General features: G+C 42.8%; 2 protein-coding genes across 2 annotated transcripts in view; one reads left to right on the top strand and one right to left on the bottom strand.

The window, feature by feature from the left end:
- Positions 1-23,927, top strand: part of LOC118319239 (dedicator of cytokinesis protein 2) — an 83,265-nt gene that overhangs the window by 39,214 nt on the left and 20,124 nt on the right. The window lies entirely within an intron of this gene.
- On the bottom strand, positions 162-21,522 carry LOC118319240. Its single transcript, XM_035649479.2, has 4 exons — positions 21,313-21,522; positions 10,530-12,397; positions 7,450-7,524; positions 162-2,146 (listed from the first exon to the last, which is right to left on the bottom strand). The coding sequence occupies exons 2-4, from the start codon at positions 12,101-12,103 to the stop codon at positions 1,969-1,971; spliced, it is 1,827 nt and encodes a 608-aa protein (XP_035505372.2). The 5' UTR covers positions 12,104-12,397; positions 21,313-21,522; the 3' UTR covers positions 162-1,968.

Raw genomic sequence — 23,927 nt, 5'->3', positions numbered from 1 at the left:
ACATCACAGCGTGTTTGACTGTCTGGAAACAGATGGGTCAATGCTTTGCCCAATTTTCCTTTATGTCTCTCTGTTTGTTTATTCGGGAAAAAAAAGTGTTTTTTCCATCCACTCTTGTCAGCTATTGATTCTGCAACACAAAGTATGTTGACAACAGCGCATTTTGTTTAAAATACACACTTTTATTGTACATACAAGAGGAAGATCAGGGCGAGTGGGGCATAGTTGGGAGCTCACATACTGTTATGGGACAGCTTATAAAAATGTAGGGACCGGGGATTGTGGATATAGATCGGTTAATTAGTGTGTGTGTGTGTGTGTGTGTGTGTGTGTGTGTGTGTGTGTGTGTGTGTGCGTGCATGTGCGCTATCCGGGAAGTGGTGGCTATTTGTAAGCGAGGCGCATCTGAAGTATAGGCCCTTGTAAGATCGGCTGCTGTGAGCACTGGTGTGTGTATGTGTTGATGCAAAAATATTGTTGCAGGTGCATGTGTTTGAAATGGTATAGACCCCTGCGGAGTTTAAAAAGAATTTGAGTTCAAATATCTGATAATTATTGTGTCTTAATCTTACAAAGATTTTTTTTTGCTGATTAATTTATTGACTCAAGTGTCTTCTTAAATAAGATAAGAGAACTTGACCTATCTTGATAACACATGTGGACTTGCAGTGTATGTTTAATAATTTTCATTCACCAGCTTGCAGTGGCATTATGGTCCGAATGTGTCAACATGTATGTAGCAATGCAAATTTCCTATGGTGTATTAAATGTGAATGAGTAAATGTGTTCTATTGGGGAATTTAAAAACAACTTCAGATTTGGCATGTTTCGGATCCTCTGTTTAATTTACTAGGTCACTGTAAGAGCTCACTGTGAACGTGCAAACAGTCACAGTTGGTGTGTGCTACATGAGAGCTGATGACTCTTCACATTGTACACTACACTTTAAGTGGAGGAGTCCTCCAAACAATTTGTGCAACGTTAAATGAGGAACAACTCAATCAACAACACAGTAGTCTGAGTGTGAGACGACTAATGTGTGCGCCTGTGCATGTGTGCACGTCTGTGTGGAAATCCTTGAAACAAGATTGAGATTACAGCGAAACACTTCCATTTTGGATGGTAATAGCGGAGAGCATCGATCACTCTGTCAGTCGTGTTGACAGATATTCTTTAACTTTCTGACACAGTCTGTCAGTCTTTGATCAGCTGCGCATCACATTGTCTCTTGAATCATTCCTAGTAGTGCTCTCTAAACCCTGATCTCCATCCAGCAAGTCGTCTGTTTCCACAGAGCGCAGCAGGTTGTTCTCCTCTCGTATACTCTTAACGCTTCAGTTGTTGCTACATTCAGGTTTGGCTGTGAAGGTATTCGACGACACGGCATTCCAAATTGCTCAAATTCTCCTCCTTATTGCTGCCACTTTGCCAAAAATAGAAGTAAAGACTCATTCCTTGCTGTTGACGTGAATCACTCTTGGCATAAATCCATTCATGCATCTACCTAGACAGTCAGTCAGCCAAGTTACAATCAGTACGCCTGTCTGTCATCCAAAGTGTCATCGTTTTTTCTTTGTGTTACACAACTCTTATGGGAAAACTGTATCCTCACCTTCAGTCAAACATTATTCACAAATTAGTCATTATAGTCTTGCTCCCACGGAGAGATGATCTCTTCCTCAAACTCCCGCTCAGACAGATCTGAGAGGAAAGTTCAACATCCCCTTTGGCTTTTCGTTTTTCCTTCTTTAGAGCGTTTTGTCTTTTTCTTCCTGATCTCTGGTGAATTTTGTCAAAGGTGAGTATGGATTGCTGTTGGAAAAAAGTACATTTACCTCCCTCCTGATTTTAATGATACTTTAACACACTGCAAACCTAAATGAGCATGAGAGAGATGCTTCACTCTAGAACTTTTTGAGTCCCCTGAAACACAATCCACACCTGTGTTCACTTTCTTCCCAGCAATGCTCAAAGCCACCAGAAACACTTCTTGCGGAGTTTCTTGACACGGGCCTTGGTGCCAGGGCGGCTGGAAGGGGCTTGCGTGGGCTTGGTCAGAGCGGGTGCGGGCAAATCATACTCTCCCTCCAGGGTCTCCATAACTCCCTGAAGGCGTCCCTCCTGCTGTCGGAAATCATGTTCCACACTGGAGGGGAGAGTGAAAGAGAGAGAGGTTGATAGGAAAGGAGACAGAGATGAGGGAGCCAGTGCATAATATAGAGGTCTGGGTTGCATCACTTCATGTCAGATTTATTTCTATAGCTCTTTTTACCTTATAGAGAATAGATGTGGGGATAGAGAGAAGGGAGATGCAACGAAAGTGAGGGACTGAGATAAATGTGACAAAGGATTGATGTTAAAATGTAATGTAAAACTGTGTTGTGTTCTTAACCCAGATATATGCACCTTCAGCATGCACACTCACATACACTTTCACACAGGCCTTTCCCACTGCGTAATGAACCTGTGACAACACCCGTGTCACGATGACACTGTAAATTTTCCAACAAAAAACGATTTTTGATTTTTCTGTGGGAAGCCTCACTCTTGCAGTACATTTCAAGATGTGTGCAGTGTTCCCCATTAATTACTCAGACTGTGGCCATCCACTTCTCGTAAATAAAATCAAAGATCTGTAACTTTGTGTTTTGTGCCGTTGCTTCATTGAAGAGCTCTGTCTAGTGCTGTACACCGCTGGCTCTCGTCCCCCCACATACATTGATCTGTCTGTCGGTGAGTCGATGGATCTTCAAAACATCCAAAACGTTTTTTTACCATCCTTTGACACCAAATCGTCTTCATCCTTGTCGGTCAACCCTCCTTTTGTCACATGATAAAACTTTGAGAGTTTGTTATTTGTGGGCACTAACTACTAAATATGTTTTATGTCTTCGAAAAAAAAATTAAACAGGCAGGGCTTGTGGGCAACTAATGTCAGCGTGACATGCATGAACACCGTGAAACAGCGGAAGAAAAACTACCATGGCAACCCCTAATCCGTAGTATTCCTCTGTAGTCAATGCAAAGATAAGAGGTTGGTCAGATGAGAGGAGTGGGAGGAGCTTGTAACAGAGAGGAGGAAAGGAGTGGTTCATCTGCAAAAGAGAGGGGCTTGCTCTTCTGATGTGTTCAAAGCAGACGCTCTTGGCTTTCTTTTTCTCACCACATCTCTGAAGTGCTCACTGCTGCAGGTCATATTGTTGTAGACTTAAAGTTCTTCTCTCCTTTTTGCTGCGTGCGTGTGTGCGTGTGTGTGTGTGTGTGTGTGAGAGAGAGAGAGAGAGAGAGAGAGAGAGTTGGATGAGTGAGAGTTGGATGAGTGAGTGTGTGTGTGTGTGTGTGTGTGTGTGTGTGTGTGTGTGTGTGTGTGTGTGTGTGTGTGTGTGTGTGTGTGTGTGTGTGTGTGTGTGTGTGTGCGTGTGCGTGCGTGCGTGCGTGCGTGCGTGCGTGCGTGCGTGTTGGATGAGTGAGAGAGTGTTGGATGAGTGAGAGAGTGTTGGATGAGTGGAGCTACAGAACTGACTTCTAGTGTTGATTAACACTATGATTAGGCAAGCTACTCTGCTGCTCCTCCTCCTGTCTCCCCCCCTGACATCCACGTATCTTTCACAGCAAGCCCAAGGCTGAGTGGAGGGATAAAGGTATTGTACAGGGACTTAAGGATGGAGAAAGAGAGAGAAACTGCGTCTCTTCTGGGAAACGGAAGGATGGATAAAGGGAAGAAAGGCAGGCTGTAATAAAACAGGTCAGGGAGGTCACTGCAGAATAAAGGAGAGAAACAAAAAAGATAGAGGGAGGTGGAGGAGGAGAGGAGGTCTGCCACCGGAGGCGTGGTGAGAAGAGGGCAGAAAGGTCTCTGCTCCCTGAGAAAAAACAATGGGGATGGGGGGAACAACTAGATGGCGGAAGAAGTAAAAGCTCCATCAGGCACAGAGGAAGGGAGATGGTTTTCATGAATAAATGATGGCGAAGTGCTGTGACTTCACATGCACCAACACAAACACAGGTTTTGTTGGCATATATATATAGATATATATCTCTATATATATATAAATATAAATATATCTATATATATATATATATATATATATATATATATATCTATATATCTATAGATATATATATAGCAAGAGAGCAAGATCTGAGGCCACCAACAAATACTCCGTCATCAGATACTCCGCTGGTATAATGACCTCGCCAAAGGACGAAATAGAAGCCACTGATATCAAGACAAGTAGCCTCCTCACAATGCATGGAGTGTTTCACCCCAAGTTCAGCACCCTGAGGCTATAATACACTAAGCAGAAGGAAGGAGGCCGAAGACTAGTGAGCAGAGCCGCAATCCAGGATGAAACAGCAAAGTTCCAGGAGTAGATGTTGCGATCCCAAGGGACGGCAACTTCAAGAAGACGGAACAAAAGAAGCTCGAAAAAATCGAGTACCAAGGACTGAAAGAGGAGCTGGAAAAGATGTGGAAAGTGAAGGCTTGTGACTGGCAACAGTGTTGCCAATCACAAGTGGAGAACTGGGCTTGAAGCAGGAGACACGAGACAGTCCACCCGGGGTAGAATAGAGGAAAGGTATAAATGGGAAAAAAAAAACTGGTGCACCATATTTAGTCAATTTACAAAGTCTTGTTTGAAAATGACGACTTTTTCTTAGCAAGTGTCTGTAGCATCACACTTCAGTTTCTACCCCCACTTTCTATCCTCCACTACAACCACACTTCCTCTCTCTACCAATGTCTTACATATATCCAACAATTATTTTAGAAAATGAAGTTGCTTCAGTGTAGGCTACAAACTTCTTTCTTCTCCTCTCTTATCTCCAATGTACTGTTGACAACTTCCCCTGGAACAGGAGGAGTATACTGTACCTGCAGTGATCAAACAATGATACCACCTGGAACCGCTAGGAGCTCAAAAGTTATCTGCTGCCTCTTCAAAGTGAGGGTTAGTCACGTGGTGGACCGGGGTAAGGATACATTTGCGGATGTGCATCATGCTTACTGTATGTGTGAGTAAAAAAAAAAAGGGAGAGGAAACCTTTGTTATTTGTGTATACATGCCTGTTTATGTACATCTGGATGTGTCTGAGCTATTTAGGCTTTGGGAGAAAAACAGAGGGGCTGTCAAAAGTTCCTCTCTCCCTTGTCTCTCATCATACAAATTAATTAGCGCTGACAATGGCAAAAACATCCTCAGGCAGCCAGCCCCCATCAAAGCCATTTTTTCACCACATATCATTAGGGGGATTAGATGTTTGAGTCCCACGCGCAATGCATCCTCTGCTTTTGCGTTTCTTTCCCTATCTCCCTTCCCCTTTACCCAGAATCCTTTCTCAGGGTTTGATAAGGCCGTCACCATCAAATCAAACAAATGGAGCTCTTGTACTTCTGTCTTTTGTATGGCTTTATCACAATGTGGCTTAACGCATATGTGATGTATATAAAGAAACTTGTACTGAGATATGAGAGGAATATGACCAGGAAGCAGATTTTGCACAAATGCTCACATGCAGCATGAAATATATTAATTTCTTTCTTTGTCAGTATGCATGAGTGCTTGGCGTTTGTAAGCGGAATGCATACATGTGTGTCTCACAAACGCTGATCTTTCTTTTTGTTGGATTAATCTGCATGTGTGTGTACACGATTCTATGTGTGTCCCAGAAAAACAAAGAGGAAGTAGAGCACTGAGAAGAAAGAAAAGAGGGATTATAATGATGTGAGGAGATTCAACATACTCAACAGACTCCGACACAAAAATAAATATTATAGTGTCTTAATTACTCTGTTTAAATTGTGTTACTTTGTAATTTCCTCTTGTCCAATACTTAGAATGCTTATCTATAGATACGTTTTAGATAATTAAACGTATTATTATTATTATTATTATTATTATTATTAATAATAATAATAATAATAATAATAATAATAATTGTACATTTTATTTATTGGAAGTTGTTTTTCCCCCCTCCAATTAAATTTCAGTTTTCAGAGAAATGCAGCAATGCTTAAAAAAGAATTGGAGAAATTAATTGATTAATGAGTTAGCCATTTCAGCTCTAGCTATGCATAAACAGAATATTCCACTGAACAGAGTTTGAGTTCAGTTTATTTTTGCTTGTGTGTGCTGAGTAAGTGACAATGTAAAGTGGGGGGAAGTGTATTCATTTACATGTGTGTATCTAGCACATATATACTGTATGTATATATATATATATATATATATATATATATATATATATATATATATATACACACACACACACACACAGGTGCTTTAGTATTCTACCGTGTTGCAGTTCTGTCCCCTTGGTGTTCATTAACTTCCTTGGCTAAGAATCCTGCTGTGCTAATTAAGATCAAGGGGAGGGGAGAATGGGACAAGAGGGGAGGGGGTGTTGGACTTGGATGCAAAGTATCATAAATGTACAGTATATGAGATTGAATGACAGAGGGATCAAAAGGAAAAGAGTGGGGCTGCTGGGAGGAGAGTGTCTTTGGGAGAATTGGAATAAAGGCCCTGAAAGGACCTGACGTTTTCCCTAAGGGCGTGCAATGGACATTTGTACGCGATTGTAAACAAGCAGCATTGGCTTCAAACGCTTTGGTCTAAAAGGAGGTTTTGATGCCAGATTATTCCAGTTACAGCTGATTTATATTTTGTCTCTGTTGTGTTAATCTGTGCTCTCGCTGTATATGTGAAACACTTCCAGTTTGTGTGAGACAGGGCAGAGAGAGATAAGAGAGCAGAGTTGGAGGTTTGGTGGGAATGGGGCACGTGATTATCGCTTTGGCAATTGGCAGATAGGATGAGGCACAAAGGAACGGAGGAAACCAGTTTGATCAAAAGTCAGAGCTGACAGAGAGAGACTGAGCATACAATGTATGAAATGATTTACAGAATGAAAAGAGGAGAATAACATAAGGATGGAGTGGAGGTGAGGGCAGGATTACAATTTACAGTATGTTAAATCAGATGTGCAGCACTGCAGGTTGTACAGGATCTAAGAATACAATTACTTTTTAAGTCACACTCACAAGGGACGACTGGAACAGGATAGACTCATCGTGTAGCTGCTTAAATTGCAAATGACTTTACTCCAGCATGTATTCATTCCAGTATTGATAAGTAGGACCATTCTTAACCTCCCATTTTTCATAAAGCAGGGATATATTGTATGTGTCGTACAACGACCAGAGTGGGAGAAAAGGGCAGAGACAGCAGGATACCAGGAAGAGAGGGTAATGAAAAATGAAACAAAAAATAGAAATGCTATAAATATGTGATAAAAAAAAAAACCTGGAAAAGCTGAGAGAAACACTAGAAAATGGGATATTTTTCAGAGCTGTGGTTTCAGCTCTGTTTATTACGCTACGGGCAAGAGTGTGTTGTCAGTGTGGAGTTATGTAATGCAGTAAGCTCATTATCCTGATCAGGTTACCTGTAGATGATGCAGGCTGTCTTTTGGCAGGTGGGGCAGTTGTTAATGTCCTGACCGGTTCTGTACGAGCTGCGGCTGTAAAAAACAACAGATGTAAAACTTACACACACACAGTGGAGGAGTTTGATTGACCAGAAAGTGTCTGGCTCTCTTGACTTCTGATGTCACAACTGTTATTGCTCTCTCCACCTACGCTTAGTCAGTGCGGCATCATCGGCTGTGGGTTTTTAAAAGGGCATTTAAAAAAAAAAAAGCTCATGATATTTGGTGATTGTGATGGATCCCAACAGGACTACGCATAACTTGAATAATCCCTGTGGGTAAAAAACCTGCCTGTTTAGTATTCCAGGCAGGAATGAAAACTGTTACTAAGCATTGTTTACGGACTGTCTAGGTAAGTCTAGTTCAGAGAAAACATTACGGCTGCCCGCTATGCGGAAGCAAAGGGCTCAGTGTGCATTACAAATGGCAGATGCAGACGTTGTTATTGGGTTTGCACAGGGCTACAGCGCTTAAGATTACTATTAAATTGAATATAAAGGTTAAAGCTCATGCTGGCTGCCATGCAATTAAAACACAATTTTTGTCAATATTTTTTTGGGCCGCCCCTGTATGTGTAGATGAGAGAGCATCAAAATTATCTTGATGAATTACATATTTTAATTACATCAGGAGAGACCGACTGACTGGCATTGTTCTTTTTTTTCTCCACAACAGCAAGAGTGGACAACTAATATGCTACAGGAGAGATAAGAAAACGAGGAGCTGAGCACAGCGACAACAATTTAGCTCAGCCGACACTTTTATCCCAGCGGCCCACTTAGTGTTCTTCATCCACAGCATCAGATACTCGCAGACCCTCTGATTTACTGGTTCTCTCACTTCTCCATTGCTCTGCCTTTCCCTATCTCTTCAATCTGCCCTTTTATCCCTTTTAACCTATTTTTGTCTCTCACACTTAGTTTGAGACATTAGCATCCTCACAACAAGCACGCACACACACTGAGGGATATGAATACTTAATCTGAAACAGTCACACACTCAGGGCAGAACAACATGTACACTGAGTTTAGGAGCCTTATTGTGCAGCTTAAACATTAATTGCGTTCCTCAAAGGTAATCTGATGGGGATTAGTCTGGAGCTGGAGACATCTGTTAACCCTGAAAGATGAGAGTAAAAACACGTAGCGAAAGCTTATGGATACGTGGGACTATTATTGTTATGAAAGAAAATGCAGTAATAGGTCGACACATGCTTTTTTTTTTTGTTTATTGGGCAGGGAAAAAGGAAGTGACTGGCATGTGTGAATGAAGGGGCTGATTTAGGGTGGTAGGAATAAATTGAAATTGTAAAGAGGAGGAGGTGGAATGCTGAGGGGATAGAGGGCCGGAGAAAACTGAACAGAGTGACAACCAACACATGACAGCACGGAAGAGCAATGACCATGTTGTGACAGGGCAGAGGATGGAAGAGGAGGGGTGATTCACAGCATACCAAAGGAGGTGAAAGATAAGGAGGGAGGGAGAGAAGGTATTAATTATGAATGGGGGAGAGACAGGTGTGGAGGTGGAGAAAAAGATGAATAGCGTGGAGAGCCTCTACGATGGAGGAGGCCGACAGGGATGTATGTAGATGAGAGAAAGGATATGTAGCAGGAGGATAAACAAATTAGCAGGAGAGATAAGAACTCGTGAATTTGCTTTGGTGGGCAGTACGATACCTATTAGAGACACTATTACCGTTGGGACTATATATCCTATAAGGTACATAAGTTAAAAGAACAAAAGGACGTATAAGCATCTGCTAATATTGACTTCAGGGTGACATGTATTACATATCCCTACAGGATTGGATCACACACATACACACACACACACACACACACACACACACACACACACACACACACACACACACACACACACACACACACACACACGACAGCAATTCCCCAGAGGCCTGTCATTTAAAATCTATTACATAGACTTGAAAGCGTGTCAGTATATACAACATATAGCTATAAAAACTCCAATATGCTCCCTTCTCAATCTTTTGGACACCCCTGACACCCTCTCTTCTCCCTCTCTTTGTTCTCTTTATCCCTCCAGCTCACTCTCTCACTCTCTTTCTCAGGCACTTGCTCTTGTAGTGAATATCTCTGCTACCTCTCCTTATTTATATTTTGGGCTGGTCTGCAACAGTGGGGCGAGCCCTACAAGCAGGAATGTCTGTCACTGACTGACTGACTGATAAAGTTGTACCTCTCGTCAAGTGTTTGAGTATCATCAATCCTCATTGTTCTCACAAAATGAATTGTCACAAAGTGTTTCTCTAGTGTCATCAGGGTGTGTTAACAGGCAGTGATAACGTACTTCCAAACCCGTTTGCCCCCTATCAACACATCTAGTGACTGTTGGACAAACCTCTGCTACTTTCCGGCTCCTAAATTTCTCTCCGAGTGATGATTTCACAAATAAATAAAACAGCAGTCATTATCTGTGACTTATGTGTATGGTGATTTTGACAGACATTGCATTTATACTACAATCAGGATTTTAGCGGTGCAGAACAGCAGCAGCTTGCAAATGGCCTTGGACGTGTATGTCGGTCAACATGTTCTTAATGGGCCGCGATTAAGTCACTATTTTGTACTTGTTTCAACATGTCGATGAGAGCAGCATTGAAATACTGTAAATGCGAGAGGAGGAGAGAAGCAAACCGACAACTGACCGAGGCCGGATGACACTAGGTTGAATGCTGAAAGCGCAATGAAAATGCTAATTAGCGCATTACATCATCCTGTCGACATTTAGCCACTGTCTGAGCAGGCTTCAGCTTCTTTCCATTTAAAGTGGTTGTTTACAGGGGTTACAAAACAGCTTTTAACTCATGCCTTAATTTCTTACACGATCCACCCATATTGTAGGTTTTGGCCTCGTCTTGTTTCTCTATCCCTTATCTTCTCCTCTCCCTCTTTTCACTCTCTGTCTTGGTATCTTGACCCGTCATCCTCAATTTTAAAATATTCATCCATCCCCCTTTCGCCCGGTGTCTTCCCTCCCTACCTCCCTTCTCTCACCCTTCGCTGAGGGCCTTGCTCTTTTCCAGGTCTTGGATGACGTTGAGAAGCACCTTGATCTTCTCCTGATTTGACAGCAGGTTCTCCTCCACACTCTGCAGCTGCCTCTCTATGCCCCGTGGCGCATTCCCTGTGTGTCCAGCCACCAATCCTCCTGGAGCCCCGTTACATTGTGCTTTTATATGAGTCCTACAAGGCAGTGTGTGGTCGTCGAACGATTTGCTCTCCTGTTTTGTGTAGTCCTTGAGTCTGATCCGCTCGGAGGATGTCCGTTTGGGAATACTTGTAGTCTCCTGGGTGTTTTTGGTCTGTGCCACAGGTGTGGACGGTTTGGAGTGAGAGGTTTTCGGAGAGTTTTTTGGTGGGAGAGGTGGGTTGTTGGTCGATTTCGAGTCACTGTTAAGGGAGGGAGCTGCAGGTTTGGATGTGATACGAACTATTGCGTGTTGGTGTGTGTGTTCATCCGCTTGCTGCATTTTAGCCGTGTTATGCTTGTGTTTGTCAGTTGAATGTGGTACTGGCACCTCTGCAGGTGGTGCGTGTTCTTGTTGTTCATGTGCGGTAGCTGTGGTCTTGCCTGTGTCAGTGTGTGTGTCTGTCGTTTGTGTGGCTGAGTCCTTGCAATGAGTCAAGTCTGCAGAATGTGGCCTTGTCTGTTGCTTTGATTCTGTTGTTTTGTTCTGACTGTGTGATGTGTGGTTGGAATGTGAGCTGTGCGTCTTCGGTATAGTGTGTGACAGCTGTGGTATCTGAGACGTTTTGAGTGATGTATGTGTGTTTGCTGTGTCTGTCTTTTTGGTGTTAGACTGAGAGTCCAGAACAAAGTCTTTTTTGGACTGGTTGGGGGCCACAGACTCTTTCCTTGGCGGATTAGGTAGAGTCTGGCTGGCTGTGATCTGATTGACAGCCCTCCTGCGACATGCGCCTGTGCACGGTGTGATCTGTGATCGTCTCCTCCCACAAGTCCCACACAGGCGAGCCGGGGAATTCGTCATCACTCGACAGGGCCGAGGTGGGGTGGCGTGCACGGCTGTACAAACGCTCCCCGTCTTTAATACTGAACGATGGCCTTCCCCGCGCAGTGACTGCACCCTTCTCCTCTCACAGGCCGGCTCTTTACCTTCTGTGGTCTCAGTGCAAACCCCTCCCACCACATCAGATGCTACTACACTGCCATTTGTATACCGAGCTGTCTTTTTGCCTATTGTGTCCTTGGGGTTTGTCCGTATACTTTTGATCTGGCAGTAAACTCCGCTGCCTGACCCTTGTGACCCCATGTCGTCGTGTGTCAGGCTGTTGATCTCGTTCTGAGATGTCTCCTTGGACAATGGCAGACTGTTGCTCTCACTCTTGGTAACTCCCCTTGTCTCTCCTGTCGTTGTTTTGTCTGCTGTCACGGTTATGGGGTGATGTGTGTTGGTTGGCTGGCTGCTGTGGCGTTTGATGGAGGGGAGAATTCGCAGTCCGGGCGACGTCTGCACCCCGACACTGCACAGCGGGCCCCATCGCCCCCCCGCCAGGGGTACCCCGAGTGCAGGCACCGGATTGGTTGGGTCAGCCACCCTCCTGCCCATACTCCTCTGCAGGTTGTCTCAGCCCCCTGAGGAGCTGAATTGGATTGAGGCAAACAATGACATCAGCCACTGTCAGCAGGGTTATATCCAATATGAAGCAGGGATGTTTCCAGCGTGAGAAAGTTTGTATGTTGAAGGTAGAGACGGGAATTCAATATCCAACAAAGCTTTCAACTGTCAATGTCCTTCCAATAATGACTGGTTCGACTACTTCTCATTGGACATCACTCAGTGTCACGCCAGTTGCATGTAGATGATGACTTGGATGGAATCTCTGGCCATTGCTGGTTTGCTCTGGAGAGAGAGAGAGAGAGAGAGAGAGAGAGAGAGAGAGAGAGAGAGAGAGAGAGAGAGAGAGAGAGAGAGAGAGAGAGAGAGAGAGAGAGAGAGAGAGAGAGAGAGAGAGAGAGAGAGAGAGAGAGAGAGAGAGAGAGAGAGAGAGAGAGAGAGAGAGAGAGAGAGAGAATGCATGAGATGAATGACATAACAGAAGACAGGAGGGTTAGGGGGAAAAAAATTGTCAGACAGGAGAGAAGACACAAACATTAGGCACGTAAAGGACAATATAAAAGCTTTGCCCTTGACTGAATGCACACACTGACCAGATCAATAGAACTCTATCAACCTCTTATTAGACCAGGAGGTGGGGGGCAGTTATAGAGGCAAATCTCTAAATCTCATTTAATTGTTTCTCCTGAAGGAACAGAGAAGTATAGAAATATATTAAGGGTAAAAGCTTATGTCTCTATAAAGTTGCACACGCTCACCAGAGCCTTTGTCAATAAATCCTATGAATTTAGGACTGCAGATGTCCTTGCAGTCTGTCATTACGTGACGAAAGTGTGACGCCCTGTTTGCCTCCCACCGCAGTATGTAAACCGTTGCTGCGTCATGCCCTGACATGTCTCACTGAAGCAGTTTGGAAATCTGTTTTCAAAGTTCAGCATAATGTTCAGAGGACCTGCTCCCGATTAAGCTATTGACTCATTCTGAGGTAATGAAAACACATACAGTAGATTCTTAATTACAGGTAATTAAACTAATTGGAAGCATAACTATGGATAATCTATTCAATTTCTGCCATTGGATCCTCCTACGTACTGGACCTTTAAAGCCTTGTATAGTTTTTTATTAATGTGCTTAGTCACCATTTAAAAAAGAAAATTGAAGTGGAGCAAACTTAATGATATGATCCTAATACTTTCAGATCACTGACAACTGACTCAGAGAACTTAAATTTGCACTTTAACACTGTAATTAGCTGATGAAATTGGGGTAAGATGATATTGTATCTAGACGTGTCCCCCGTGTGAAATTGGACCATTGCAGCAGCAAATATTGGCAGAGTACATCAAAAGGAAAAAAAAAGGCACACATAAAAGAGTAACTGGAGGTCATTTAAACATAAACATGCATTTTATACAATATTTATGAGAATGAAAATATTTGGTTGGGAGCACATTTGTCAGGTTAAAAGCGTGTGTGATAAAAAATCACTCACACTTTGCTCCTGAGGGTAATTGACAGAGCTGTGGTTGATGGGACCTCAAAGTGTCTCTGCACAAAATACAAAGAACAGTAAGTTGTAGACATGTTTGAGACCTGTTCCAGATTCAAGGCAGGACATTTATTTCTGTCCACCTACATTTAAACCAGACCACTGCCCACCTGTGATCTCACTCTCTGCCACTCACAGAGCTATTGATACCTTAGTATTTCCTAAATATGTTTAGGCAGATGTAAAAAGGTCTGCACACAAAAGATGATTTGTGTATAAAATGAGGTTAGTCCAAGGTGTCTGACTGAAGTCTACTTCGTCCTCATTCTTTCCTCCCATCTCTCCTAATATTGTTTTCTTTCATTACAGTCATTGTGTGATGTTAAACCAGCTGGCATACACGCACGCACACACGCACGCACACACGCACGCACACACATAGGGAAAAAAAAGGCGCTTTTCATGCCAGCTGGTGCAACGTCACAGCACAGATGCTTGCTGTATCGGGTCAAGGCTGGGACTGTGCAATATTTTATATTGTAAATGAAATATGCCCTTTTTCACCTATTATTTGAGGAACCCCTGATTACAAACAAAAACATTTTGAAGAAGTAACGGCAAAGATCAGCTGTAAGGCTTTCCGGAAGTTTTCAAAGTGGGCCTGTCAGAAATGTGTTCTCGGCCCTGGACAGGTACTAACTCAACATGACTGTGATGAGCCTCACAGCTGCTCTAATAGTTCATAAGTATTCAGGATACGTTTCACGTGCACACTCACTCATAACAATGCTCTGTGTGACCTGTGTCAACTCATTTTGAAGCCTGATGTCTCGAGCTGTTTTGACGGCATGAGCAGCATAGAAATGGACATTGTATCCCCTATATCTTCTATTTTCTTTTTTTCCCCTTGACAGCAAGTGTAATGAATATTGTTTGACTCTTTGGAAGCTCTGTTTTCATTTAAGATCATAAAATATTAAAACTGAATGAATTCAGATTATTATGCTGGTGGGCCTGTCCATGAGCTGCTGCATAGGACGGGGAACAGTTAGATTGTGTTCAAGAGTTTACAAGACTGTGCATTGGTCCTTGTGACACAGTTCCTGGCAAAGAGTGTGGCTGTAGAGCGCGACTGACGGACAGCAGAGCCGAGTAAAGTCAGGACCTTGGAATATTATATAGAGAAACCCATCAGTTCCCACAGTGAGCAAACACTTTGCGACAGGGAATGGAAAAAAAAACCAAAACCTTAGAACTAGCAGAACCAGAGCCAGGGTGCCGGCGGCCATCTGCCTTGACCAGGTGGGTCAAAAGCAGAGAAATGGGTGAGAGAGGGGGGCAGGAGCAGTGCAACATTTTAAGAACTAATAATAGTACAGATACAAGAATATCAGCTTCAGTGACCAACAGCAGCTATTTGTTTGAATGCCCTGACGGTGAGTTTGGTTTATTGCCTGGAGCTATAGCAAGTGGGGCGAGGGAACACACAAATGACAGCCCAGATTCTTCTTGATTGGTTACCATGGTAACTGTAGTAACCATTTTCCTGGAGTGGACCTCAGAGGTATGGACCCAGAGTTCACGCACTTGTGTGTGTGTGTGTGTGTGTGTGTGTGTGTGTGTGTGTGTGTGTGTGTGTGTGTGTGTGTGTGTGTGTGTGTGTGTGTGTGTGTGTGTGTGTGTGTGTGTGTGTGTGTGTGCGCGCGTGCGCGTGTGCGCGAGAAAGAGAACAATCTGTTTGCGAAGCAGGCCACCAGCTGCCTGAGAAACGGACTGAGATGTGTTGTTTGCGAAAAAGAAATTGCAGGCGTTGATGATATTTTTCCTGCGATAGACAGACAGATAAACAGAGAGAGAGAGAGAGCGAGGGGAAGCGAGAGCGAGCCTGATTTTCTGTGTGCAACAAAGAGGGTAAGGAGTGCAGATGTGTGTGCATACTGTATGTGTCATCAAGCTGTTTGCCTTGGGAATTCAGACTAAGTCAGTTTAAGGTAATTTCACTGCAGCTCGTTTCCAAGCATTTGTCTTTCCACCAGCAGCCACAACCGACACCACAGCACCTGCTGCAACAAGCCCTCTCTCTTTCTCGCTCCTCGCTGACACCACCTATTTATCCAGTATATGTGTGTGTATGTGTTGGTGACAATCCATTTCAAGTATCAGCCTTCACCCCTGACCTGCAGCCTGCCAGGCAGAAAGTGACATCATATCTTTAGAAATCACTTTCTGTGATTCACACGTTTGTCTTTCTGTCGTTCCACCCCTGTTTCTTCTTGCTCTCTGAAATCTTATTGAACACCACTCTCCCCTCGTCGCTCTTGTCTTTCAACATTACCCGTGTTTGTTGTTGCACTTTTCCACTCACCAGCCCCCTATTCCATCTCTGTCATGATGCCTTTGATTTACTGTGTGTTTCACTCTCCCCCTTCCTCTGTCTCTAGATTTAATCTTAGTCTTTTGCCAATGTCACACCTCTGGAAAATGTGCAAAATGAGCATGGGGGAGAAAGGGAGGTAAGGCTGTTGGTTAAGGGATGACGGGCGAGGCGACCAAAGAGGAGAACGGGGGAGAACGACAGCACAGGGAGGTGGAGAGATAAGGAGAGGGGGAGCGAACGCATAAAGGAGAAGGATCGCGGACAAGATGAAAGTGATGCGTGCGTGCGTGTGTGCGTGTGTCAAAGGAACGTGTGTAAAGAAGCATTTTTCTTAGGTGAAATCTCCAAAAGTGTCATATAGAGTTTGTTGAAGAATACGGAGAGAAGAAATGGAAGATAAATATGCGTGAAGAGATGAACGTTAAAAGAAAAAGTTGTGGAAATCTCTGCACACTGCTTGCCAGGAATCAATCAGCACTGCAAGTGTGCTCGAGCATCTGTCACCACACACACACACACACACACACACAGTCTTTAAACACTACGGGGAGTGCCTTGACGGGGTGCATCTTTTTTTTTTAAGAAAGCTGTTTATAAATGCAATGTGTTCAATTTACCAGTTGATTGGTTCAAGAATTGTGTACACCCAGACACAGGCCGTCTCGGCGAGGCCTTATGTGTCTGCGTACTGTGTGTTTGAATGAGCGCGCCCCCTTTGCCTTTGCAGTGGTAACAGAGCGCTGGATGCTCCAGCTAATCGAGTCCCCTGTCGTTTCAAGGTGAGCCTCATTTTTCACCCGCCGATTGATGGGGCCCTGTGTGCGTGTGTTTTAGGGAGACTGAGACTCATTGTACTGCTCTGTAATCACAATGCTTCTCTCACTCACGTTCTCTCGCCCGGAACCGAACCGATGCAGCACTTTATTAGCCCTTTGAGACTTGGCATTGACTCCTTTTTGGGCAGTGTAGTCAGTTTGGTCCCTCTGCTTTCTTGGCTCAGTGACAGAAGAAATAATGTACTTTTTTAGTATTGGAACTCTTTTTTATAGATTAGCAAAATTTGGGGGTTTATTTCCACTATTTCTGTGATTATAGCCCTTGAAAATGGCAATTTCAATCCATCACTTCTTAACTTTTTTTTCCATCTGGAACATGTCAAGGAATTTAGGAGCAATTTTTTACAGTAATTGTTCTTGGTTGGAAAAGGATCTGCTCGTCCCGTTGCTCCCCAAATCAATCTGAGTAAGCATGCACTAGTGTTTTTTTTCTATGTTTCACGATGTAAATTATTATCTTATATTTCAGACATTATTTTAAGACTGCTTGTGCACAATTGTGTCAATGCAGAATAGTAGGGAGGAGTTGGAGTGATGTCTAGACAGATGCCCACAATAATCTGCTCAGGATAAGAGATGCTAAATTATTAAGACCTCCTCTCTTACTTTATTAATAATTTGTAAAGAGACTGCCGATACAATCAGCAGACAGGTTTTCACACAGGTCAGTCCTCTGACTTCACCTGAATGAACATGAAGCTCAGCAGAATTAACAAAATAAAAGCTTGTCTTTTAAAGTGACAGAATTATTCGCAAATATTATTATCAGTATTTGGTTAATTTCTTCTTGTAAATTATTACTGTATGTCTGCAGATGTCACTTGAATGCTGCATTGCAGACATGCTGTATGCATGAACTCTTCAGCTGTTTTTTTTTGGTTGTTGCCGCCATAATTGGTCACTGGTTTCAGTTTTTTTCGCCCTCTGTGTCACGGTGTAACATTTATCCCTGCACCTCAGACAGAGGGAAGAATCGGGTAATGAATGTCAAAACAAGAAGGAAACCATATAGCTCAGCTGGTTGTGCAGCATGTGTTTTGTTGTGCATTTTAATTGGGTGCTAGTGTATTTTTCAGGGACAGTGCACTTTAATCAGCATTTCAACTGAAGAGCCAGAAGCCACAAAGGCTAATGTTCAAATCAGAAAAGCCAAGTATCGCATCCAACCCAGCATGATTCAAGTTCTCATTGGTTGTGGCAGATTTTTCTCGTGGGAAGTGTTATCGTTCAAGAAACCTGCAACAAGAGAACCCTAATGTAGATTCCCTACAAACACTTGCATTCTAAATATTTAATGAGAAATAAGACTAAATTGATTGTGCTCAAAGGCACATTAAGTACAGCATGTGAATGATAAATTCACCGGCTCACCATCTTTGTTCTGAGCCTTTTTCACGGCAGTTATGTTGACAATTTGAAGAGGAAAAATCCCAGGTGTAACACTAACAATCGCTCTGTTTCGTTCAATTATCCCACAAAGTCATGACAGTGTGACAATACAAAGGGCCCTTAAGACTGAAGCAGATAAATGGAATTCAGCCATAGCATTTATGTCACACTCCTGGTATAAGCTTGAGACCCTGAAAACTATATATGTGTAAGTGTGTGTGTACGTTATTATATGAATTTAAAGGCAATTTTTTTCAGTAGTTGTTGGCGTACGATTACATTTTCAATAGACAATAAACATCAGTCCTGCAAGTTTACCTTGTAAGGGATTCCAATCAGTGACATGATTTCACAGGACTTCTAAAGGATTCATTGGAAATACATTTTAATGTTCTTTTGCAAAAACCCAAATCCACCTAATGAAAATGAATTTTCGCAACGGGTTGTAACCTATTTATTCCCTTGTTTCCTTTTTATGAGGGAGTGAGTAGGACATAAGACAAAGTGATGTCCCATCCCAGCCCGAAGGCCCTCAGAGAAACAAAAATCATTCTGTTTGGTTTCATGGTAAACACGTATTTAACGCCAATTAGTTACCTGTAACAAGGAAAGGGGTGAAATATAAGAAAAGAGTGCAGTATTGATGATTCCATCTGCCAGCTTGATTCATTTGTTTTGTTGGTGGCTAGAGGAATGTGTGTTCGTTGAGCACTAGAGCAGAGAAACCATTTTAAAACAGATTATTTTTTAAGATATTTGCAAACAAATATCAGATAAACATTAGACCCTGCAATTCAACAGAGGAGAACTGAGTGTGTATGTCAAAAGAGGCACAATGACACACATTTATCATGGTCTGGGTGGTATACTCTCCCCCTCAGACTCTTCTCTTCCTGTCACTTCATCTTTTTTATCACTCCTTTTCACCTGGCCCTGTCCTGTGATCACTCCCCCCCCCCTCTCTATCCTCTTCTATCATCTCATCTTTGTCGTCTCTGCTATATTGCACATCCTGTCCACACATCCCAGCAAATCTCTCCATCATTAACCCACAATCTCTCTCTCCTCCTTTTATCTCTCCATCCTGTTGCCCCCACTGCCCTCTCTCCCTTGCCCTCATCCATCTTGCTGCCCTTCTGTCTTTCCAGTCCTTTTCTTCCTTCACCGTATCTCATCTCTTCCTCATCACTATGTTCACAGTCTGTCTGGTTAAGAGAACAGCTTCAGTGTCACCGACGACACACACACACACACACCCACACACACACTCAAATGCCAGTGTAAGTACACACACATTTCTTTCGACCCTTCCTGCCAATCTCTGTTAACAGTTATTTCTCTTTCCCTCCATCATCAGTCAATGTGGGGATGAAACTAAAGTCAAGACAATTTAATGCCATAACCTATTGACCGTGTTTCTGTATATGCATCATCATTTGTATGACGCTCTATCAAATAAACTCTTTCTGTGCTGCAGTTGTTGCACTGTTTTGGTTTTTGGTTGAAACAAATGAACTAGTCCCGGTTGGTAAATAGAATAAATTATCACAAAATCAAAAACAAAAAGTATATAAATGAAAAATTCACATTATCAGCTTGCTTCAAGCTTATTCTGGCTGTGCAACATTCTGTCATCCAATGATGAGAACAGAGAAAATTACTAACAATATCCTTGTTCGTGACTAACCACATGACCACCACAACTGTCTCATGCATGCAAGCATCATGGCATCTTTTTAACATTTTATTCAACTAATGGGCTACCGTTGATGTAGGTCCAACGTTAATCAATGTTTATATACTGTGTATATAATATATATATTACATACACATTTCAAGCAACCATTTATAAAGTCTTTGAATACTAAAGCAGAATAGTGACGCTCAAAATACAACTCGACTATGACAAACGAAGGAGAAAGAGAGAGACTGGTTGTTTCCACACTCATTTGTTTTTATCTCACCAATGTGTTTATCTGTGCCCATGAAAGAACACACAAACAAACACGCACAAACTTTCATTTAAAATTATGCTCTTAACGGACTTAGATGCACATGTCAAATATTTCCACACTGCCTCAGATGTAAATCCCTTCACACACATCACACATTTACTTGTGTTCTCTCTCTCTCTCTCTCTCTCTCTCTCTCTCTCTCTCTCTCTCTCTCTCTCTCTCTCTCTCTCTCTCTCTCTCTCTCTCTCTCTCTCTCTCTCTCTCTCTCTCTCTCTCTCTCTCTCTCTCTCTCTCTCTCTCTCTCTCTCTCTCTCTCTCTCTCTCTCTCTCTCTCTCTCTCTCTCTCTCTCTCACACACACACACACACACACACACACGCTCACTATGACACACACACACACACACAAAAACCCATACACAGATGCACAGGGGCAGCTTTAGTGTATAAGAGAAGGGTTATTGCAATATAATCCCATATTAAAGCTACCCTAGCTGTTCTGATGATTCGTTCAGAGGCTTTTAATACCAATCGGGCAACACACAGACTTTCTCTCTCTCTCTCTCTCTCTCTCTCTCTCTCTCTCTCTCACACAAATTGTAATGATGTAATGTGACATGATAAAACAGACAAAAATGCTCTATACACATGCATATTACTTAAATGGCAGATTACTCACCTGCCACACACACACACACACACCTACATACACTTGTTTTCGATGCTGTGTTCACACTACTGTGTTCAACAAAAGCAATGCTCTGAAGGACAGATGCAATAAAGTACACACTTTCAGCAAACCTACCGAGTCTGTAGGGGAAAAGAGCTGTTCCAGAGGTTTAGACTGTGGCCTTTTTTCTGTCCAGTTGTCTGTCTGGTGCCTTCCTCCATACAATCACCATTACCTCAATACGAAATCGTGGGCCGGTGTCTTAAATGTTGAATGAGCGGCCGCAAAAATAAAGTACCAGACGTGGGCTCTCGGACTGGAGAAGGTTGGTAAAGACGAAAGCCCCAGTTGCTCTCTGAGCATCTTTACCGAGATGAAAACACTGCTGCCACTCACATACATACACACTTCCAGTACTGTACACACACTCTCCTTAATCTTTGAATCGTAATCAACTGTCTTTCATTGCCTTCTCCGTCACTTACCTTTTCTTATCTTTGGTCTGTGTTCTCCCCCCTCCCCTTCCCTTGCTCTTGGTGTTTATTTCTGATAGTCCTCAGTAGTGCTCTCCTCCGATTCTTTACAGCTCTCTATCTCTCTCTCCGTCTCATTCTTCTGCTGCTGATCCTCGCATGCTCGCGGAGCCCAATGATCCTCCCTCCTCTCTCTCTCTCTCTCTCCCTCTCTCTCTCTCTCTCTCTCTCTCTCTCTCTCTCTCTCTCTCTCTCTCTCCCTCCCTCTCTTTATCTCTGCTTTTCCCCAATCTATGTTTCTCTATCTCTGTACTGATTGCAATTCTAACTCTTTATCGCTCACACTCTTATATATCAAATACCATCCCTCTGTTATTAATCCCTCCGCCATCTCTCTCTGGCGCTCTGTCTATTTCCCCATGTCTGTCTCTTCTCTTTATTGGTGGCTAATCCGATGCCATGCCCTGGTTTTTTTATCTGTGTGTGTGTGTGTGTGTGTGTGTCACTAACCCTGGCATGGCGGTAAACCCAGTGAAACTTTGGCAGCACAGAACTGGCTGCTCCCGGGAGTCAAACCAGCACACAAACTAACACACACATGCTCACCCACGCAGAAACACACACCCATGCTTTTATCAGTTACTTTATTTATATTTTTGCTTTTCTGTGTTAACATGGCCTAATGTCTCTCTCTCTCCTTCTCACTCTCTCTCCTTGGTTGCTGTGTCTCACTCTTGAGCTGTTTTGTCACTGTCCTCCCTCTACTTTGTCCCACTTTAGCCTCCCCACACCATTCCCTTCTTCATTCCTTTCATCCTCATCTTTCAGACTTACCTCATTCTCCCCGGTCGGCTCTCCGACCACCCACCTTCCCTCTATCTCATTCTGTTTCTTTCTTCGCTCCCATTTGTATACGGCTGAAAACGATGCTGCTCTCTGTCTTGAGGCAAACGAGACAAAAAGGTGATTTATTGAAAAGAAAGTGAGATTAAACGCAGTACGCTACCAGATTCTAATTATGCTTGATTATGAGGGTTCTGTCTTTAGTGCACGGCGTGAATTGTGTGTTTGCAAATTAATTTCCTCATTTGTCATGCACCAGGAAAGATGAAAACATTTTGCTCATATGCACTTTTTTAATGGACGAGTTTAAGCTATTGAATTTCAGTCAGATCATGTCTGTCTGTGTGTGTGTGTGTGTGTGTGTGTGTGTGTATATATATATATATATATGTGTGTGTGATGGTATGGAGACATTTGTGCTTGTTACATTTGCAACCAGGGTGCAGTGCAACACATGGGGCCTGCATTAATAACACACGTGTTTAAAAAAACATACAAGATTGAAAAAATCATATAGATACATAATAGAAAAGCAGAAGACTTTTTTCCTATATAGTTTTTGTTGTCATTATCCCTGGACCTCTCTTCCTTCCTTTGCTTTGCTGGCCTTGTTTGTATTAACTGATTGTGTTTCTTTCTACTTGACTGGGAAATGAGAGTCTGAGAGACACATTGATCTGTTTTCTGAACAATGAACAGACGTGTTCACATAGACACTTGGAATGCAAACACGCATTGCACACAGATAGACACTCATGCTTTTTCTCTACTTCCGACAAACACACAAGCCCATCACCTTAACACACACAGCAACTCCAATTACACTGCCGCACAATCTATCCCCCCCCACTACGTCAGATCGCAGCCCCCAGGTGTTGGAAAAACGTGTAAAAAAGGGGGTCAGAGACGACAGCATGTGTATGTGATCATGGTACTTTGAGAAGTGCTGCAGGCTGTCAGTGAGACTGCGTTTTCTAGATGTTCTATTTTAAACCATGATGTATAAAAATTGTGAAAAATCACAGTAGAGAGCACCGTAATAACTTTCCACCTGGGGGGACGCCATAAAAAAAATGACAGCGAAGATGAGAAGAAATGAAGAACGGTGCTGAGGAAAGCACGGGTAGTATATGGACCTTAATGAAGAGCTGTTGAAGGCATCAGTTGACCTGGAATTATTTGAATGGATGCTTGTTATCCTGTCCCCTTGACCGTTGAATTAAAACAAGTGTTTGTGGTCCTTTTATGCTGCCAGTCCTTAAAATTTGTTAAATATCTCGATCTAAATAATGGCAATTTAATGTGACAACAGACAAATAGAAAACAAAATCATCCACGTGTACGTGGCTGATTACTTGCTTGACTGTTCAGTTGTAACTAACTTGGAATAAATATATGCTCCTTTGATAGATTCAACTTGAACACTTTGACTATTTAAATTGAGGATGTAAGAGACTTGAGAGTTAATCTGTTTTCAGAGAAGAAATGCACAGAAGTGAAATTTACACACAATGACATGCTCTTTTCACATGGAGGAAGGTCGTACTCTGTATTAAGAGACCCTGCCATTCCCACCATGAGTCAGCACCTGCCGACAGTGGCAACGAAAAAAAAATTCTTTGAAGAGTGAGGAACCTTGAGCAGAGTCGGCTTTTGGTGGGTGGGTGGCCGTCTGCCTCAACCAGTTGGGTTGAGAAAAAGAGAGGGATGCAGTTTCACAGTGCAGGTGTCACATAGAGATGTACTGTAATATTAATAGGACTAATAACTCTGCAGCTCCAAAA

Source organism: Scophthalmus maximus, chromosome 9 (genome assembly GCF_022379125.1).
Source record: "Scophthalmus maximus strain ysfricsl-2021 chromosome 9, ASM2237912v1, whole genome shotgun sequence".
Classification (NCBI taxonomy): Eukaryota; Metazoa; Chordata; class Actinopteri; order Pleuronectiformes; family Scophthalmidae; genus Scophthalmus; species Scophthalmus maximus.
This window is presented reverse-complemented; position numbering and strand designations above follow the sequence as displayed.